Raw genomic sequence first — 19,534 nt, 5'->3', positions numbered from 1 at the left:
GCTGCCGTGATCAGGAGGTGCCTCCCCAGGGTGGCAGGCCGCCCCTGTGCGAGGGAAGATCTCACCTTCGAAGGGCACCGCATACCCAAAGGAGCTGAGCTCTTGTGGGGAGGCAGCGTGAAGAGGCCAAACTCCCCGGGGCGCCAGCCTTTTCCATGGCTGGAGGCTTCCCTCTGTAGAAAAAGCCTTTACCTCTTAGGTCAAAAGTACCCAATGCTAGCTGTCAGTCTTCCTGAGTGTCAACCTCGGGAAAGCCCCACAGGAGCAAAAGAAGCCACTCACTGCTTCCTCTGGAATCTGGCACACAGCAGCAGCGAGCACTTGTTTGGAGCCAGTCAGACCCCGCAAAATGCTTCCCCAAAAGGAAGGTCAAAATGCTTTTCTCAGTGGTTGTGGTGACAGACTGGTTGCTGGGAAGAAGCTAAAACAGTTGCTGATCTTACAGGGTAAGACATGGCAAACAGGTGGCCAGGCCCCCAAACTAGGCTGCAGGTGAATGTTGCTAAGGGTTTGAGTAGTTTTCACACAACAAAGTAGAGAAAGCATGTTAACAGTAACTTCTACTTGCTTGCTTCAGCTAATGCTGTTGGCCTGGCTGGCAAGTGATTTGAACTCTGGCCCCAAATGGCACTTCACATTTAAAGGTCTAGGTTTTGTGCTCCACATTGAAAACTCATTCAGCACCTTTTGCTCAATCTTAATACCCTGACAACAAAGTTCAGTAAACTTTAGCTTGCTCTGCGGCTTATTTAAATGACTAGGAACTCAATCACATAGTTGAGTCTGTTGACTATACACTGGCAATAATTTGTAGAGGGCTCAGGAAGCTTAGTGATTTCTGTGGCAGGGGATTGATCCAGTGTCCACAACAGCACAGCTGTGACACTTTGCTTTGTTGGGGGGTGGTTTGGGACTTTGTCACCAGCTCAATCCAAGCTTAACAAACCATTACAAACACCTCCCTGAACATACACCAAACCCTTCTGAAGTGGCTTCAAGGGCAGTAATCCTTCCCCATCCATGCCTTTTTGTTTTGTTGGTGGTAGAGCTTGAACTCAGGGTCTGGATGTTGTCCCTGAGCTCTTTTGCTCAAGGCTAGCAACTCTACGACTTTGAGCCATGGCACCACTTCTGATTTTTGGCAGTTAATTGGAGGTAGGCCTCACAGACTTTCCTTTCCTGGCTGGCTTTGAACCGTGATCCTCATCTCTCAGCCTCCAGAGTAGCTAGGATTACAGGAATGAAATACAGGGTCCAGCTTCAAGCCTTTTTGTTCCAGTACTGGGGCTTGAATTCAGAGCCTTGCATTTGCTAGGTAGGTTCTCCACCATGTGAACTATGCCCCAACACTTTTTGCCTGAGTTGGTTTTAAACCACAACCTTCTGGTCCTAATTGGGATTAGATAACCACAATCAGCCTTCTACATCCCCCCCCCCCCCAATCATGGGGCTTGAATTCAGGGCCTGGGCACTGCTCCTGTGCTCTTTGCTCTAGGTTTGTACCTACCATTTTGAGCTAGTTACACTTCTGGTTTTCTCGTGGTTAATTGGAGATCCTTAGATCTCAGCCTCCTGGGTTTGCACCTGCCTTTCCTATTTCATTTCTATGCCAGCACCAGGCCTTAAACTCAGTTCCTCAAGCTCTTACTTGGCTGGCACCCTCCCACTTGAACCACAAGACTGTCATTTTGCGGTTCAATTGGAGATAGTGTTTCATGGGCTTTTCTGCCTTGGCTGGCTTTGAACCTCATCTGCAAAATCCATCTTCTGAGGGGCTCGGAAGGTGGCTCAGTGGTAGAGCGCTTGCCTTGCATGCCGGAGGCCCTGAGTTTGATTCCTTAGCACCACATAAGCAAAAAGAAAAAAGCCGGAAGTGGCGCTGTGGCTCAAGTGGTAGAGCACTATCCTTGAGCTGAAGAGCTGAGGGACAGCTCCCAGGCCGAGTTCAGGTCCCACAACCGGACCTAAAAAAAAAAAAAATCCATCTTCTGAGTAGCTGATTTTCTGAGACTTGTGCCTGTGTTTCTCATAGTGAACAGCCCCCCAGGAAACAGCCAGGTCTTGGGGCACCTTTGTGCTTGTGCAAGAGGATTCCTTGTGGGGACCTCTGTAAGTTACTTCAAACTTGACACTATTGGGTTGGGAATATGGCTTCGTGGTAGAGCGCTTGCCTAGCATGCATGGAGCCCTGGGTTTGATTCCTCAGTACCACATAAACAAAAAAAGCCGGAAATGGTGCTGTGGCTCAAGGGGTAGAATGCTAGTTTTGAGCAAAAGAAGCTCAAAGACAGTGCCCAGGCTGTGTTCAAGCCCCAGGACTGGAAAAAAAACAACAAAGCCACACACAACAAAAAACAACTTGACACTACCCACAATAGAATCATTACAGGGGGTTTCAGAAATGAAACTTGAATAGGACTGCAAATCTAACAATGCTCAAGAACACGAGGGGCCCAGCCTGGAAACTCCAGATGCAAGCTGCTGAGCCAAGATGGAGCTGTAAATCATGACTGAAAGGAGGTACGTGATGAAGAGACTAAACAGACTTAATTTTATTCCATCTGCCACATGCCAGAGGACAGGAGCCAGGCAGACATTTGATGAGGCCAAGGCCCGCTAGGCTTGGTAGCATTATGACCTCCAGCTTGCTCACCGTCTCCTCTAAGTTTCTTCCTCTGAAAGACACAAAATAGGGAGAGAAATAAGCCATGCTGGATGATCAGATGTCCCTTTCCTTCCCGGGTCTGACCTGCAGGGGTTCTCAATCTATGTCTCTACTCAGCAGATGCGCCTCTGGGTGCTCACCCAGCCGATCCCTCCGACGGTAAAACCACCAGCTGGTAAGACTTCAGTTGTCAGGTTGACCTTCCTTCCTCTAGAACCCCGCTCCCACAGGGAATTTTTGGGCAGTCTCTACAGGCTGTTCTCTTTCCCATTCTTCTGAGATCTAAAGCTCTGGAGGAGGCTCCAGGAGCTGAGTGAATGCTACTCCAGACTTAAGTCCCAAAGAACACCTCATCAAATTTTGTCAGGATAAAGCTCCCCTGCCAGCCCCCAGCTCATGCTAGACTGGGGGGGAGGAGGGGGGAAGGGAAGGAAGTCACACACCTTCCTCTTCCTCTTCTTCCTCTTCTTCCTCCTCGTCGTCTTCATCTGAGCTGAAGGTGCCATCGGGCAGGCTGTAGACACGGATGACCTGCTTGTTGGGGTCCTTGAGGATGAGGTACTTGCCCTCCTCCAGCTTCATGCAGATGTCGATGACACAGCGCAGGATGCCCCAGGCGTTCTCCACGCTCAGGTTGATCTGGCTGGCAAACTCATTGGGCTTGAACTGCTGGGTGCCCAGAATGACGTGACGCGAGGAGTCCTTCACATGGTACCGAGACACGTAACTGAGAGGGAGGGGAGGTCAGTGCTGGAGCAGGGCCACAGAGATGGCACCACTTAGGGGTGCATGGCGGCTATGTGGTGACATCTGACATCTCTGCTGTTATCCCCAGACTTCTTCCTACCCTGCCTCCCTAGCCAGCCCCCCAGCTCCTGGCCAAGGCTCTCACCCCAGCTTGAGGTACTCGGATCCAGCCAGCAGAGCACAGCAGGTCCACCGGGCCAGCTTATAGCTGTTGTTCTTCAGCTCAGTGGCAATGACAGCCCCGCGCTGGGAGTCCAGCTTCTGCCGCCAGTCCACACCATTGCAGTGCTGTAGGAGGGAAAGCCGGTTATGAGTGCCAAGGCCTGCAAAGTGCCTCTGGAGACAGGATGGCCTCTCCCTGTGCCCAGCAGGGCACTCAGGAGAGAGCAATTCCTTTCCTCTAAGAGTAGGGACAAGACAGATGGGCACAGTGCCTGCCACATGAACAGCAGAGGAAAGTTCACGTTAGGTAGAAAGGGCTTCACACATGTCATGCACACTTGGCTAAGTGGAGACCACTGGTAGACTACAGATGGGAGATGGTGGTCTTGGTCTGATAGACAGAGGGAAGGACAGGCCAGGCCAGTCTCAGAGCCTGCCACTTCCCCAGACATCTCCATCTATGTCATTTACAGATGTGGGAAGGAGAGCTCCAAGACTGTCCTGTTTCACTGCAAAATACTGGAGTTCTTTTTATGAAGAGTTTAGGAACTGAATACTGGTGGTAATCCTATTCAGGAGGCTGAGCAACGAAGATAAAGTCAGCTCTGGTACGAAAAGTCCAAGAGATTCTAATCTCCAATTACCCAGAAAAATGCTGGAAGTAGAGGTGTGACTCAAGTGGTAGAGTGCCAGCCTTCAACAGAAAAAGCTAAGGGACAGTAAGCAGAACCTGAGATTAAGCCCTAGTGCTGGTATACACATGCATGCATGCATACATGTGTGTGTACACACACAAACACACACCACACAGTTTAGGAAGTGGAAGTGTGGTTCAAGTGGTAGAGCACCCACTGTGAGCAAGAAACCTGAGTACTTAGGCCCTGAGTTCAAATCATGATACCAAAATGAAAATAAGTAACAGCAAAATTGGCAGAGACAGGGCTGGGAAGGTGGCTCAGTGGTAGAGCGCTTGCCTTGCATGCTCGAGGCCCTGGGTTCGATTCCTCAGCACCACATAAGCAAAAAAAGAAGAAAGCCGGAAGTGGCGCTGTGGCTCAAGTGGTAGAGCGCTAACCTTGAGCTGAAGAGCTGAGGGACAGCGCCCAGGCCCAGAGTTCAGGCCCCACAACCGGACCCCCCCCCCAAAAAAAATGGCAGAGACAAAGGGAAATGGAGTGGAGAAAGATGTCCCAACAAGCACAAGGGACAGTAGTAAGCTACAGTGCTGTCAATTACAAGGGCAAGGACAGGACCTCTGTCAACCACTGCAACGAGCCCAAGTACACTTTCTTCCAGAGTGCACAGATGAGATCTCTTGGATCTCGGCCTTGTGACACCCTTGACACAGAACCAAGCCACATACTAGACTTCTGCCCTTCAGAGCTGAGAGGTTTAAAGTGGTGATGAGTATCAGGGATTGAAGTTAGGGCCTTCCATTTAAGCCATGCTCCACAGCCAAATGGAGATTTCTGTTACGGTTATGCAAAGCTGCATGAACTCCTTAGGGCAGAGCTGCGTGGGGACGGATCCTCACAGGGGATACCAGGATCCTTTGCTCTGTATAATGGCAACTGAGCACTGCTGCCCTCTCTAACCAGGGACACTGGCCAGTGTAGCTGGAGGAAGAACCAGAGCTCCACAGCCATGAGCACTGGCAGGAGGGAGTATGGAAGGAGAAGCAGAGGAAGCCTGTTGCTTTTGCTTTTTCTTTTTTAAGTTGGTCGTGGGGCTTGAACTCTGGGCCTGGGCACTGTCTCTCAGCCCTTCAGCTCAAGGCGAGAGCTCTACCACTTAAGCTACAGCGCCACTTCCAGTTTTCTGGTGGTTTATTGGAGATAGGAGTCTCACAATCTTTCCTACCCAGGCTAGCTTTGAACCTCGATCCTCAGATCTCAGTCTCCTGAGTAGCTAGGATTACAGGCGTGAGCCACCAGCGCCCGGCACCTATTGCTTTTAAGGCATTTAAGAGTTGATTCTGAGTTACATCTGTAGTTCAGATCCTGTAGTTCAGTAGGAAATAATAAAGAAGTCACAAAGACAGAGGCCATTATTCAGAATGGGCAACAGATAATGAAGAGGTCAAAACCAGACAAATTGCAGGCGGAAGGCAGAAAAAGGCTAGGAAGGAATGGAGAGGAAGAAAGCGCCAAGGAAGGGGAATTCGGCTGCCTATATGCAAAACAAGGGGAACAGCTCTCAACTTAGGGGTGCTCTGCTCCCAGTCACCGACGGTTAGGCAGAGGAACAAAGGCCCAGGACTCCCCGAGGTAGCTAAGTGCAGAGCGGTGCCTCACCCTGGAGTCCCACTCGTTCAGAGTCTTGATGTTGATGAAGGATACTTCCCCATTTGCCCCAGTCATGACGCCATCGTGCTCACAGCGGACAATGAGGTCAATGTCGTCTCCAAGTTTCCACCTGCGGTAACTACAGCAAAGGAGAAACTCGCTGGTCACAGAGACCCTCACTTCAGGGGATTCTCCCTCCCAGCAGAAGCTCTGGCTTCTTCTGCCACACCCCCACAGAAGGCAGACAGACATACCGGTAGGCAACAGAGGCAATCTCATTCTTATCCATGTCGTCCTCCACAAACGGATTTGGGTTGGGGAAGTTGTATCTTTCCTTCCCCTGCAAAATGGCAAAGCTGTCATGAGATGGTGCTCATTCTTATTCCTAACCCAATCAGCCAGACCCAGCACTGCTCCTTGCAGCCCTTCAATGCTCTGAGCTCGCTGGGCTTCATGTTCTTCTCCCTCTCCTGCCTGCAAACCTCCAAGAGACCCAAACAATGCATTAGCAACTATGCCTGTCCCTGACACAGTTATGCATGTAATATCCATTCTACAGAATGGTGAAAATCCATTCCTAGGACATACAGAGATGTAGCTATACACAATAAGGCACTTGCTAAGCAACTGAGGGAATCTTAACAATCTGTCAAAACAGCAACTTGGTAAGCCAGTAATCCTACTCAGGAGGCTTAGATCTGAAGCTTTCAGTTTGAAGCCAGCCCAGGCTGGAAAGTCTGACACTTATTTTCAGCACCAAAAAAATCCAGAATTGGAACTGTGGCTTAAGTGGTAGAGCATCAGTCTTGAGTAAAAAAGCTCAGGGGCAGTGTCTCCAGCCTAAGTTCCAAGCCCCAAGACAGGTACCCAAAACAAACCCTGTACTATTTCAGGAAGGAAAGAGGCATGCGACCACACACCTCCTCGGTGGACCTGCAGTTCAACGCCAGGCAGTCTGACCGCTGAGCCAGCTCCTGACCTCTGCTACAGGCGGGCTGTGCCAGCCCCAGTGAACCCAAGCCCAGAGCCTTGTGGCAAGCACTGTCAATGCTCACATGCAGCCACGCACTCACCATTCTCAAGCACTGCTGGGAGAAGTTGTGGTTGATGTAGGTGGCCTCCATGGCCAGGTTGCGGGGCGAGTTGAAGGAATTACCTTCATCTTGAGGGGGCTCGTTGGCTGTCTCACTCACGGTCAGGAGGTCTACAGAAAACGGCAGTCGTTCACCCACATGATCCAGAATCATGCCAGTGGGCACAGTTGGTGGGAGCTGCCTTCTCCTAGCGTGGTTTCCACATGTGGGGCTCACAGGGGAGAGCAGGTGCCTTCGGATGACGATAACTAATCCACTCACTAGGAAAAAGCTGTCCCCTTTCCATCTTTGTGGATCCCTCGAGAGAATGTGTGGCCCTTACAGGAGTGGCTTCAGGCTCAGGACAGGATTCTACTGCTTTGTTTTGAAGCTGTCATTTTTTTTGAGTGTGACCCAGATACATCTATGGTGTGCGCATGCAGGGACTGAAAGGAACCCATGGAAGGAATTCTGCACATGTGAGAGCGGGAGGGAAAGGGCAGGTCAAGCGAGCACATTCATGGCCAGGAGCGGCTGCTGTGAGGGCTCAGAAGGCCGGAGCTGCAGGAGGCAGGAAGGACTGTGGACACACTGCTAATGCCCCAGAGGAAAGCAGACCATTTTCTACCCATTCCCAAGGAGTAGGGACTCCTTCTGAGCCCACACAAGTCCCAAGGTCCCAGAGCTGTTCCCCAGACAAGCCTTCTCACCAAAATCAGAGTTGTCCCTCTTGTCAAAGAAGAGCTTGGACCCGACTCTCTGGACGACGATGTCCCAAGAATACACAGAGCGGGTGCAGCTCATCAGCGTGGCCAGGATGGCATCAGTGGCGAACACATTGCCCTGGGTTTTGGCCAGCTGCAAGGAAAACGACAGAAAGCGCTGAGGACGCTGAGGTGCAGCAACCCTTCATGGGGTGGGAACTGTGATGTCACCGTGCTGGCTGTCACCCACACAGAACACATACTAGGTTCCTCCAGAAGCTTCGTGACACCTGTCTACTCACTTCAAAGGCAGGCAGTAAATACATTTGTCCTCTTATGGATGAGAAAACTAAAGCCCTGGAGCGATGAAGCCAGTCAGCACCGCAGAGCTGGGATCTAGGTCTGCTCTGCTTAACACCAGCACTCTAGGGTTACCCAGCGCAGTGCCTGTTCACTAACCCAACACTTAAGTGTGGCACAGAAGGATCGCATTGGAGGCCCACACGTGTGCAGTGATCCCTGTGGACTTGTGCACTCTGCATAAAGGATTCAACTAAATCCTCAGAGAAGAAAAAATATCTGTACTGAATGTACACTGCCATACAAGAGTGTCTGAGGTATTACGGTCTTCTAGAGATGACTAAAGTGTACAGTCAGTGCTTGGGTTACAATGCAAACTCTGGGCTATTTTATATAAGGGACTTCAACACCCAGATTCTGGTATCCACAGGGGTATTTTCTGGAACCAATCCCCCAGAGTACTAAGGGCTGCCCACACAATCCCCTGCTCTATAAGGGCTGGGCTGCAGAAGCAGGCCACAAACCTTCCGGATGACAGGGTCGTCGGTGGTGGTGACGGTGTGGAAGATGCGCTTGATGCTCCGCAGGGGCTTCTCGCTCCTTGTGGTGACGCGGTCGAAGGCTTTGTCATAGTATTCCAAAGCCCCACAACACTCACTGCAAGAACAGGCAAGAGATACAAATAAACAGGAACACGAGCCCCTTTCCTTTCAAGCCATTTAACACATAAGGCACTGGAGCCTCTCACTGGAACAGGAGCAGAACCCTCAGGGAGCCCAGAGAGCTGGCTCAGCTCTGTTCTTGCAGAACACAGTGCACACACCACACCCAGCCCAATCCCTCCACTTTAAGTCAGGATAACTAGTAACTAGTGTTCAGTTGCAGGGGTATCCAGGTGGGCAGATTGTTGAAGTGGTGCTCTGAGGCCCCGCTGAAGTGGCTCCATTCCTCTGCCCTTTGAGGCAAGAGGCTCTTAGCGCTGTCAGACCCAGGCTCCTGACTGCCATAGTCTTGCCCAAAGAGCTTTAATAAGGCCATCTCACTGCATTTCTGTCAGGAGGCAGGAACTGAAAGACATTTTTCAGCTTTTCTTTCAGCTTTGTTCCTTTTCTCTCTCTGCAAAGAGCTGGATAACTTAATTTTATTTCTCCTTTGCAAAGGAGGCCAGGAAATTGTAAGCAATCTGAAGTTTAGTACTAGAAAACTTCTGCTTTTCATGCTGTTTTTTGACTGCTCGAAATTTTCTGTGATCTTATCTGTGTTTTCTGAGTAAGTGGTTTCAAGGCCTGTGTGGAATCCCTGGACTTAAGGAAAGCGGTGAAAGGAGCTACTCACATATCCTGCGGCTCAGAAACTTCCAAGTAGCGCATTTTCATCAGCTGAGGAAAATCCATTTCCTCTTTCACCTCCCAGTCACTACGGACCTCAACTGAGGAGTCTCGGGGTTTCTACAGTGGAAAACCATTGGAGGAGAAAAATTACAGTCCATGCAAATCCAAGTAAAAAACAAGTTAGTATTATGTGAGGATTTTCTTTGATAACTATGGTGCTGGCTGTTTTAGAAGACAGAACCTTGGCTCCTAGGAGCTGATAATCTAGAAGGACCTTGGGAAATAGGAATTCAACCATGGGTAATGATGTCACCCAGGGAACATGGGGCAATTCCTTGATAATGTTTTCAAAGTATTAACTATGTCCCCCACCTCCACACACTTTGAGATAGAATCTCACTATGTAGTCCAGGCTGGCTCTGAGCTCACAGTCCTCCTGCCTTAGCTAGTACCCCTGACAACTATTTTTTCTTTTTTTCTGGTCAGTCATAGGGCTTAAACTCCGGGCTTGGGTACTGTCCCTGGGCTCTTTTGTTCAAGACTAGCGTTTTACCACTGTGAGCCACAGCTCCACTTCTGGTTTTGTGGTGGTTAATTGGAGGTATAAGTTTCATGGACTTTCCTGTTTGGGCTGGCTTTGAACTGAGATCCTCAGATCTCAGCTTCCTGAATATCTAGGATTACAAATGTGAGCCACCAGGTCCATCTCTGACAACTATTTTGACATAGCAAATATCACATCCAGCAAAGTGTAATTTCTACAACTCTAACTTCATTTGTGCTTATATGTATCTACTATTCTCAGCATCCACACAAACATGGCAGCATTATTCCAAACACCCCCAAAGTGGAAATAACCACATTGCCCACTAACTGGTTAATGGCTAGACAAAACATGGTGTATCTTTACAAGGTTATTATTTGGTTCTAAAAAAGGAATAAAGTACAGATGGCCCTCTGTAGGCTCATAGTTACAGGTCCTACACCTGAAGATTCAATTAAGTGTAGACTGAAAATATTTCAGGGTACCAGGAGTGCCTGTATCTCTAACTACTGGGGAAGCTGAGAAAGGAGGATCCTTTGAGCCCAAGTACTCAAGACCAGCTTGGGTAAAGAATTTGGTGCCAGTGGCTCAAACCTATAATTAGAGCTATTCAAGAAACTGAAAACTGAGGATCATAGTTAAAAGCCAATACAAGCAGACAAACCCAAGAGACTCTTACTTCCAATTAACCAATAAAAAAAAGCTGGAAGTGGAGGTATGGCATAAGTGGTAGAGTGCCAACCTTGAGCAAAAAAGCTGAGGGATAGTACTCAGGTCCCATGTGCTGGTGGCTCATGCCTATAATCCTAGGTACTCAAGAGGTTGGGCTCTGAGGATTGCAGTTCAAGTTAGCTCAGGTAGAAAAGTCCTCTTATCTCCAATTAACCAGAAGTGGAGCTGTGGCTCAATGTGGCAGAATGCTAGCTTTGAGTAAAAGAGCTCAGGGACAGCACTCAGGACCTGAACTCAAACCCCACAACTCCCCCGCCCTCCCCCAATCCTGTTAATATTAATATTACATTGTATTAGACATCATAGGTTGAGCATCCCTACTCAAAAATCTCTACCCTAAAAAGCTCCAAACTTGATGCTAAGTGCTGACAGGAAGCTCAGCTTCTTACTTTGGATCATGGTGCTTAACTAGCAGTCTGTTTCAAAATTGGAAAGATTATGGTTCTAAGCATTTGGTTAAATCAAGAGAAGATTTAAGAAATGTGTGGAAAGGAAGTGCAGGTTCTACATAAACTACATAATCATACATAAGACAAGTTAAGCACTTGTAAATTTTGGTATTCTTAGGAGATCTTGGGATCAATTCTCTGAATATCAAGGAAGATCATATGAGCTGGGTGCTGATGGCTCATACCTGTAATCTTGGCTACTCAAAGTTGAGAGCAGAGGATTACAATTTAAAGCCAGACCCAGAAGCAAAAAAGCCTCTGAGATTCTTGTGTCTAATCTGGAAGTAAACCTGTGGCTCAAGTGGTAGAGTGCTAGCCTTGAGCAAAAAAGGTCAAGAACAGCACCCAGGCCCTGACTTCAAGCTCCAGGATGGGCACAAAAACAAAAACCATCTCAGGATCTCAGGATCATGGTTTGAAGCCAGCCTGGGCAGGAAAGTTAATGAAACTCTTATCTCCAATAAACTACTCAGAAAAAGCTGGAAATGGCACTATTGCTCAAGTGGTAGAAGGTTAGCCTTGACCACAGAGAGGCTCAGGGCACAGCCCAGGCCCTGAGTTCAAGTCTCAGGACTGGCAAAAAAAGAAAGAAAGAAAAAACCAGTCCCATGACACTAGATCACAGGTCACATAATTCCACCAATGTGAAATGTTCAGATTAGGAGACAAAGTAGACCAGTAGCGGCTGAGGGCTGGGTATAATAGGAGGTGAATGTTAAAGCATGATTCAGAATTTTGGTATGCATACATTACCTGTGATTTTTGGTCCCATTTTTGCCTCACTCCAAATTGCTTCTGGAACTTTTTCTGCAGTCGAATGCGTTCTCTGAAAAGACAAATACTGTGATCTTGGTGCAAAGCCCCAAATCAGAGCTTCAGAAGACAGAAGCTGCTCTTCTTTGGACTACGGAAAACAGGGCTTCCAGAAAGGAAGACCAAATGGGCATTAACTGGGGACGCGAGCAGAGGCACACTGTCCCCCAACACTGACCAAATATAGCACTCAGCCTTGTGGCCACCTGTGGAGGCCTCGGCCAGGGGTGTGATGGCTGAGGTTCTCCACAGATCAGGATGCTGAGGATGCAGGACGAAGCCACGGCAAGCTGAGTCATTCATCTCGCGGGCTTCACTCCCCTCAGCATGCAAGTCCACCACAAGCCACTTCCTGCACATGCTACCTGCTATGAACTGACACTGGAGAACAGGCTTCAAGGTGGCAGCTGGCTGTTGGAAATTGCTTTTTTTATGCAGTAAGGGGGAAGAAGCTATCCGGCTGCTTGGGCCCTGTGCTATCTGGGAATGGCCAGTTTGGGAAGGACTCTGTTCTGGAAGGGCTGGCGTGTGTGCATGTGGAACCTCACCTCTCTTTCTGCTTGGCACTCTTAGGCAATGTCTGAAGATTGAATTGCAACATGTTCCGCCGATCTTTGTCTCTGCGGAGGTTCCGCTATAAATCAGGAAGACACGAAAGCTGTTAATAGGCTATTAATGGGAGATCTTTAAAAGTTTAGGGTATAAAACCATTTCACACTGTACTGTGCCTTTACAGTACCAGCAGTTGTGGGGTAAGCACGGTAGAGCTGGAATTGCCTGGAACTCACATTCCCACAATGCAGTTCCACTCAAGTGGGTTTATGGGTCGTATCTGAGTTCTATTTTTGCCCCAAAGACGCAGACAAACTAGATCATCTACTTAATAAAGTCTGCATGTAGCAATTAAGTGAGTCAGTGGGTGCAATGTACTTTTCTACCCAGTGCAAGTATCCCTTCCTAGCACAGAAGTATATTTCCAAGTGACTGGGAAATCAGAGACAGTGTCCAGACCTGAGTTCAAGCCCCAGGACAAAAGGAGGGAGAGGTGAGAAGGACACCAAACTCTGTGTAGGCTATAGAGTTGAACATTAATAAAACGGTAAGGTCAAACACATATTCTATTCAAGGGTTGAAATATAAAACCAAAGCGAAAATGTGAAAGACAGGTCCCCAGATAGATCATGGTCAATGCTGATAGGAAACTGTAATATATTTAGCAAGTTTCCTTTCATTGAAAACACTGAAGTCACTGGTGGCAGTCTGTAAAAAAACAAAAACTACTCAATTTCAATGTGCTACAATTTGTCACTGGACTGTCACTTGGTTTCCACCAAACTGTGCCATACTTTCTAATTAGCACTCAGAAGAAATACTCTGGCAGCTGGTGACCCCTAGCAGTCCCAAGCTGGTCAGATTGCTGGCTTCTGCCTACCTGTGCAAACCTCATCCGGTTCCGCTGGTAGGCTGTCTTCTGCATGCGTGCTGTATCCACCAGCTGGAAGCTAGTTTCATCCTCCTCATGGAAATAAGCATACTGACTTCCACCACCAAACTGAGAGGAGTACTTATCTGGAGGCCAAGGTGACAGTGACAATCATCCGGCAACTGTCTACAAGTTCCTGTCTCAGCCCAGACCTACTCAACTGGGCCAATGTTAAACATGATCCCCAGGCACATTCAAGTTTGAGAAGAATTTCCCAAGGAATGTGAGGAACTGCAGCTAGCCCACTTCACTCTCTGCCAGCCGTACCATCTCAGCATCTGAGCTGAGATTTACTGAAACTGGGGAAGCAGGCAGGGGGCATGCATACCACTACTGCCTCATCTGGTTCCCAAGGAAGACATGTCTCATGGGCCAAGATAAACTCACTTGCTGATCAGAACTGGTATCTTATTTTGCAATTCCAGCCAGTACTTCTAAGTGCTTCAATTGTCACCAAGATAAACCTCTTTACTTTACCAGGACTTTTAAGCCTGCAATTCATTGATTGGCTCCAGATTCAGAATGTCCCAAATAGTAAAATGCAAAGTGGCAATGTGTTTAACAGGCTTTTTTGGTGCTGGTCCTGGGACTTGAATTCAGAGCCTGGGCACTGTCCCTGATGTCTTTTGCCTTAGGCTAGTGCTCTACCATTTGAGACACAGCTTCACTTCTAGCTTTTCATTAACTGGAGATAAGAGTTTCATAAACTTTTCAGAATAAGGCATCTTTGAACCTCAATCCTCAGATCTCAACCTCCTGAGTAGCTTGGATTACAGGAATGAGCTACCAACCAGTACCTGGCTTAAAAGATTTCTTAAAGGGGGGCCAAAGAAGGGGGGAAAACTCTCATGAGGCTATTTTAAAATTTTGTTAGTGTTCACGGATCAAGACACATCTGTCCAAGACAGGATTTTCCTATGTAGCCATCTTTGTCTGGAACTCCTATTATACATGCCTTGGTCTCCCAAGGGATTATAGGCACATGCCATCAGGCCTGGCCAAACTATCAGTTATTACTAGCATTTCTTTCCTTCCTGGTATTCAAACTAATGATAATTCTCCAGACCCTGATTTGGGCAGCCCCACTGACTACTTACTTGTGTACCTCTTATCTTGGTATGTGGCACCTGTCCAGTCTGCAACCTGTTAAGAGCAATAAAGAGAATGCACTGATCAACTAGGCTAGTTTCTGTAGACCCAGAAATGGCAGCAAGTGAGGGGGGACTGTGTGGAAAACGATGGAAGGTTGCAGTGTCATTCTGGGACAACTTCCAGAGGTCATGCTCTGACTTAGCTGCAACCCCAACACAGAATATTTTTTTAAATTTAATTTTATTGTAAAAATGCTGTACAGAGGGGTTACATTTACACGAGTAAGGTACATCTCTCATTGAACATTATTATCCACTCCATTGTTGTTCTCCCACTATCCCTTCCTTCCCCCACTCCATGAAGTTGTAAAGTTCATTTCTGACAGAGTATCCTGTGAGTATCATTGTTGCAATGGGTCATCTTTTGTAATTCTTTCAGCATTTTGTTATTTCCCCTCCCTTCCCCCAATCAGATAAATGCTTGCAAGATGGAGGGTACCAGAATGAAAGACAGAGATTGCCAGGGATAAACCATGGAAAAACAAAAATGAAGTAAGAAGAATTAGATATAGTACATTGGCAACATCAAGGTTGACAACTAAAAAAAAAAAAAAAAGAAAAACACCAATTGTTTCCATGTCTTGGAGTTCATTTCAATTAGCATCATGTTGTATGGTCCTATGTTCATAGCTCTCGAGCTATTTTGATTCTTATCAGGTCTAACTTAGGCCTATATTAATCATTGCAAATGAGGGAAACCATACAGCCTATGTTTCTTTGGGTCTGGCTTACTTCACTTAATATGATTTTTTTCTAAGTCTTTCCATTTCCTTATGAAAGGGGTGATGTCATTCTGATAGACGCATAAAATTCCATTATGTAAATTTCCTACATTTTCTTGATCCATTCATCTGAGGGGCATTGGAGTTGGTTCCATATCTTAGCTATGGTAAATAATGCTGCAAACATAGTTGTTGTGCTGGTAGCTTTAGTGTGGCCTAGTTTGAGGCCATCTGGATATATGTCCAGGAGTGGGATTACTGGATCATAGGGGAGTTCTATTCTCAGTCTTTTGAGGAACCTCCACACTGCCTTCCAGAGGTTGAACACTACTATACTGTTGGTGTTCCACCCAGTGTTCCACCAACAGTGGTTTTGATTCGCATTTCATTTATGGCCAGTGATGCTGAGCATTTCTTCATGTGTCTATTGGCCATTCTTATCTTCTCCAGGAAATTCTCTTTAATGGGGTGGCTGTTTCTCTGGGGATTTGTTATTGAGTGTGTGTGTGTGTTAATTTTTCGAGCTCTAAGTATATTTTTGGTATGAGATCCTTGTCTGTTGTCCAGCTAGTGAAGATCTCCCAATCGTAGGCTTTCTATATATCTTGCTAGCTATGTCCTTTGCCATGCAGAAGCTTCAACGTAATCCCATTTATCCAGACTTTCTTTGATTTGTTGTTTCTGGATCTTTAGGCAATTTGGACCTGGTACCGAGGAGCCCTAGCATATCCCCTATCCCTTCCTGTAATATTTTCAGGGTCTCTGCTTTTACCTCGAGGTCTTTGATCCATTTGGACCAACAGGGAATACTTTTACAGGCTCACTTTTTTCCCCCCATCCTTGGGGCTTGAACTCAGGGTATGGGTACTGTCCCTGAGCTTCTTCTGCTCAAGGCTAGTACTCTACCACTTGAGCCACAGTACCACTTCTGGCCTTTTCTGTTTATGTGGTGCTGAGGAATTGAACCCAGGACTTCACATTCCCAGCCCTAGGATTGGAGGTCACACTTTTGAGACTAAAATTCACACAGTGTCTCCTGGAGACCTGCAGATTCCAGAGACAGCCAGACTCTTGCTGACAAGCAAGTACCTTTCCTAGCCGGTCTCCTTTGCTGAAGGGCTGGTAGGGCATATCCCGAAACTGCTCAGGAACCGCGCAGGGACCCCAGCCTGAGGGGTTATCCTGGATCACAGGTGTCATGAACTTCGCCATCTTCTAAAACCTTCAAAAACAAATATTCTTGAGATGTATGAAGCCCTCACTATAAAACACCTTCCCATAAAGAGTAAGCAAATATATTAAAGCTAACACTCATCAAATGCTAAACAAAACAGTACCCTTAACTGTCACACTACTTACAATGCTGCAAATATTTAAAACTCCAAAAACTGCTCACAGACCTGAGTTGTTACCATACTGCATTAACTTTAGGGCACCCTCCTTCTCACTGATAGCTCTACTTGATACTTGATGGAGTGTCACACCTCGATCTGGAATTTTTTTCCCTAGTATCATAGAAGATAATGATGCTTCTTCACCTGAGTGGTGTCTCCCATATCTGACAAAACATCCTAACATCTCAAGATTCTGTTCTCAGAAACATCACCAAACTAAAGAACACCAGACTTCCCTAATTCCCAGTCTCTTAAGTCTGCAAAGTAGGTAACAGTTTTTATAACAGGATTACTGTGCTTATCACACTTGAAAATACTTTCTTTATAAAATGACCATCATTCAAACTTACAAAAACACATTTAGGCAAAGTGCTTAAAAAAAAAAGGATCTTTAAGTAGACTCTAAAACTTCATTTTCCTTTTCTCTTAATTTCCTGTCATCAGTGCATATCCTGTGTATAGATCAAGAGGACATAAGCAAGCATAAAACCTGCCAGGAGGCCAAGAGGCCACTATAAACCATAGGCCAAAAGTAGCCATATGTCAAATGTTAACAGATTTACAATTGCCAAGTACTGTTCTCAGGCTTAGCATGTACTAGTTCATTAAACCCTTCCAACAACACTGTGAAGTAGGGGCCAGTATTGTCCCCACTTCAGGTGAGAAATTTGTCCAAAGCATTGTTGCGATGCTATGTGAAGAGAAACATGAATACAGGCAGTGTGGTTCTAGAGTCTACTCTGTGTAATGCTGTGGCTTATCTCAGAGAGTAAAGACCAGAAGTTCTGTAGCAGGCATTTATCCAATACTTCCTATAAAAAAAAAAACCCATTCATAGCCAGGAGGGATTGGTATCTCACACCTATAATCAGGAGCTGAGACCTGGCTACTCAGGAGACTGAGACCTGAAGGATCACAGTTCAAAGCAAGCCCAGGCAGAAATGTCTACAACATTCTGTCTCCAAAATAAACAGCAAAAGCCAGGATGGAGGTGCAGCTTATGTGGTAAAGCAGCAAAGACTGCAAGAACAAGGCTCTGAATTCAAACCCTGCCAATGGGAAAAGAACGAAACCCAAAAAACCCCAAGCGTTTGGCCAGGGGTAGTGATGAATGCCTTGGAGGGGGGTTGAAGGTCTATGCTCACAGTGAAACCCTGTCTCCAGCCAAGCCAAACTCAAAAGACTAATGCATTTATCAACCATGGCAACTCCCTGGCAAAGTAATTACACAGACAAGAGAAATCAAAGAGCAGAAGTATAGTGGGCTTAAGCTGTCAATGCTCCATGAAAAGGAGATGGAGGCTTTTTACAGTTAAACAACACAGTAAAACTAGACGCTCTATCCTCCAAATGTAAACTTACGCTAAACTGTAGGAAGAGAACAGAGGGCCGCAGTGTGGCTCTCAACTTCAATATTTACTGACTTGCTACATTGTTCATGCATAACTCTGGCCACATTTACACCACTAACTCTCCTACATTTCCATTTTAAGAGAAAAATGTAAACGTCAGTCACATCTATTCATCATTTCAAAGACTTCATTTTCAGGACGACCTGTCTAAGCCTGGCTTTCTTTCCACTACATAATAGTTACGCACCTGCGGGGAGGGGGGGAGAGGATTTGGAGAGAAGCTGGAGTTTTAGATTATGTCTAACCCAACAATGATGTCTCAAAAGACGGTTTTAAAAAAAGATCCAGTTTCCAGAGCTCCAGATTTGGAAATGGGACCCAGGCTGGACTTGCAAGAGAGCCAGGAGGTGGAAGTGCTCTGGCTTTTTTTTTTTTTTTGCACAGGTAAAACTACAAGAGCAGATCGGAGCGAAGAGGAAAGCAGCATTTTCACTAAAGCGACGCTGACAGCAGTCCTGGTCAGAGGGACTGGGCACAGGGGTATCAGCTGGGCAGTCCCAGGGGTCCTGTGTGGATCACGACGGCCCCTAAGAGATGCCAGGCCATCAATTCCTGGGCTGGGGGTTGGGATGTTTCAGAAGGGCTCTACTCCAACCTTGACCACCCGTTTCAGCGAACAGGGAAGACTTTTGGAGTGAACTTTTCAGGGGTACAGCACCGCCCAGCTGGCCCTCCCCACCCCTCTCCAACGCTCCACTCAGAAACTAGGGAATCCACGGCCACTGCTGAAACCACCCGCGGCTCAGCTGGGCTAAGTGACAGAAGCAAGTCTGCCCAGCCCACGAAGCACAGGCTGGAGTTATTTACCCCCTCCCCGCCGCCCCCCAGGGCCGAATCCTGGGTCCTGGGCCTCGGGGTGCCGGGTCTGGGGCCCCGCCCAGCGGAGGGCCAGCGACGGTGGAGGACGTGAGGGGGCTCCCTTCCGGGAGGTCCCCGAAAGCCAGGCCTAGCCCGAGCTGGCTCCGGAGGCCTGCGAGACACCACGAAACGCGTCGCTCACCTGCGATGGCCTCGGCCGGCCCGGATGGCGACAGATTATCGGGGCCGGAGACAGCACGGCCGGGCCCACAGGGAGGAACCGGGAAAAGAGGAAACGCGCGCGCCCACCACGGCGCCGTAAACACGGCCGGCACTGTCGTAAACTGCGTCCCTCCTACCGCCGGAAGGACGTCGAGCCGTAAAGCGAGGCTGCACCCGGAACTCCGTCGCCGTGCGTTCTCATTGGTTTCTGAGGCGCCGTGAAGCGGAGGGAGCTGTTACGTCAGGTCGAGTCCGGGGACGCCCCTTAAACGTTTGGAATGGAAACGTGGCCGTGCGGGGTGCGAGGGAAGCCGGAGGCGGGGAGCTGCTGCCAGCCCCGCTGAGTCCCACAATGCTTTACGGCCGGCTGGGCCCGCCTTCTCCCACAGTGCCCCGCGGCTCCCGCACGGCGCTTCCGGGCTGGGCGCTCCGGCCCGGGAGGCCGAGCTGCTTCGGTAGCGTCTGTCGTCCTTCCTGGTTTGGGTTTTGTGTTTAAGCCGGGGAGGCCACCGGGGAGGTGGCTGTAGAGGTTCAGAGCGGGTAGAGC

General features: G+C 48.0%; 1 protein-coding gene across 1 annotated transcript; it reads right to left on the bottom strand.

The window, feature by feature from the left end:
• Positions 1-2,528: 2,528 nt before the first annotated feature.
• Eif3d (eukaryotic translation initiation factor 3, subunit D) lies at positions 2,529-19,091 on the bottom strand. Its single transcript, XM_013024904.1, has 15 exons — positions 18,968-19,091; positions 16,251-16,383; positions 14,386-14,431; positions 13,238-13,374; positions 12,354-12,439; positions 11,746-11,818; positions 9,272-9,384; positions 8,461-8,593; positions 7,643-7,790; positions 6,933-7,063; positions 6,114-6,199; positions 5,869-5,998; positions 3,558-3,700; positions 3,109-3,392; positions 2,529-2,675 (listed from the first exon to the last, which is right to left on the bottom strand). Exons 2-15 carry the CDS (start codon positions 16,371-16,373, stop codon positions 2,662-2,664), a joined length of 1,647 nt encoding a protein of 548 aa, XP_012880358.1. The 5' UTR covers positions 16,374-16,383; positions 18,968-19,091; the 3' UTR covers positions 2,529-2,661.
• Between the last annotated feature and the right edge of the window lie 443 nt (positions 19,092-19,534).

This window comes from Dipodomys ordii, unplaced genomic scaffold (genome assembly GCF_000151885.1).
Source record: "Dipodomys ordii isolate 6190 unplaced genomic scaffold, Dord_2.0 Scaffold79, whole genome shotgun sequence".
In the NCBI taxonomy this organism is placed as follows: Eukaryota; Metazoa; Chordata; class Mammalia; order Rodentia; family Heteromyidae; genus Dipodomys; species Dipodomys ordii.
This window is presented reverse-complemented; position numbering and strand designations above follow the sequence as displayed.

Excerpts from the sequence above, each read along its gene's own strand:
- Eif3d (XM_013024904.1), bottom strand. The coding sequence starts at position 16,373 with ATGGCGAAGTTCATGACACCTGTGATCCAGGATAACCCCTCAGGCTGG. Across the intron at positions 9,385-11,745 it reads AATGGGACCAAAAATCACAG|AAACCCCGAGACTCCTCAGT; the intron begins GTAATGTATGCA and ends TTTCCACTGTAG. Across the intron at positions 7,791-8,460 it reads ACGACCCTGTCATCCGGAAG|CTGGCCAAAACCCAGGGCAA; the intron begins GTTTGTGGCCTG and ends TTTTCCTTGCAG.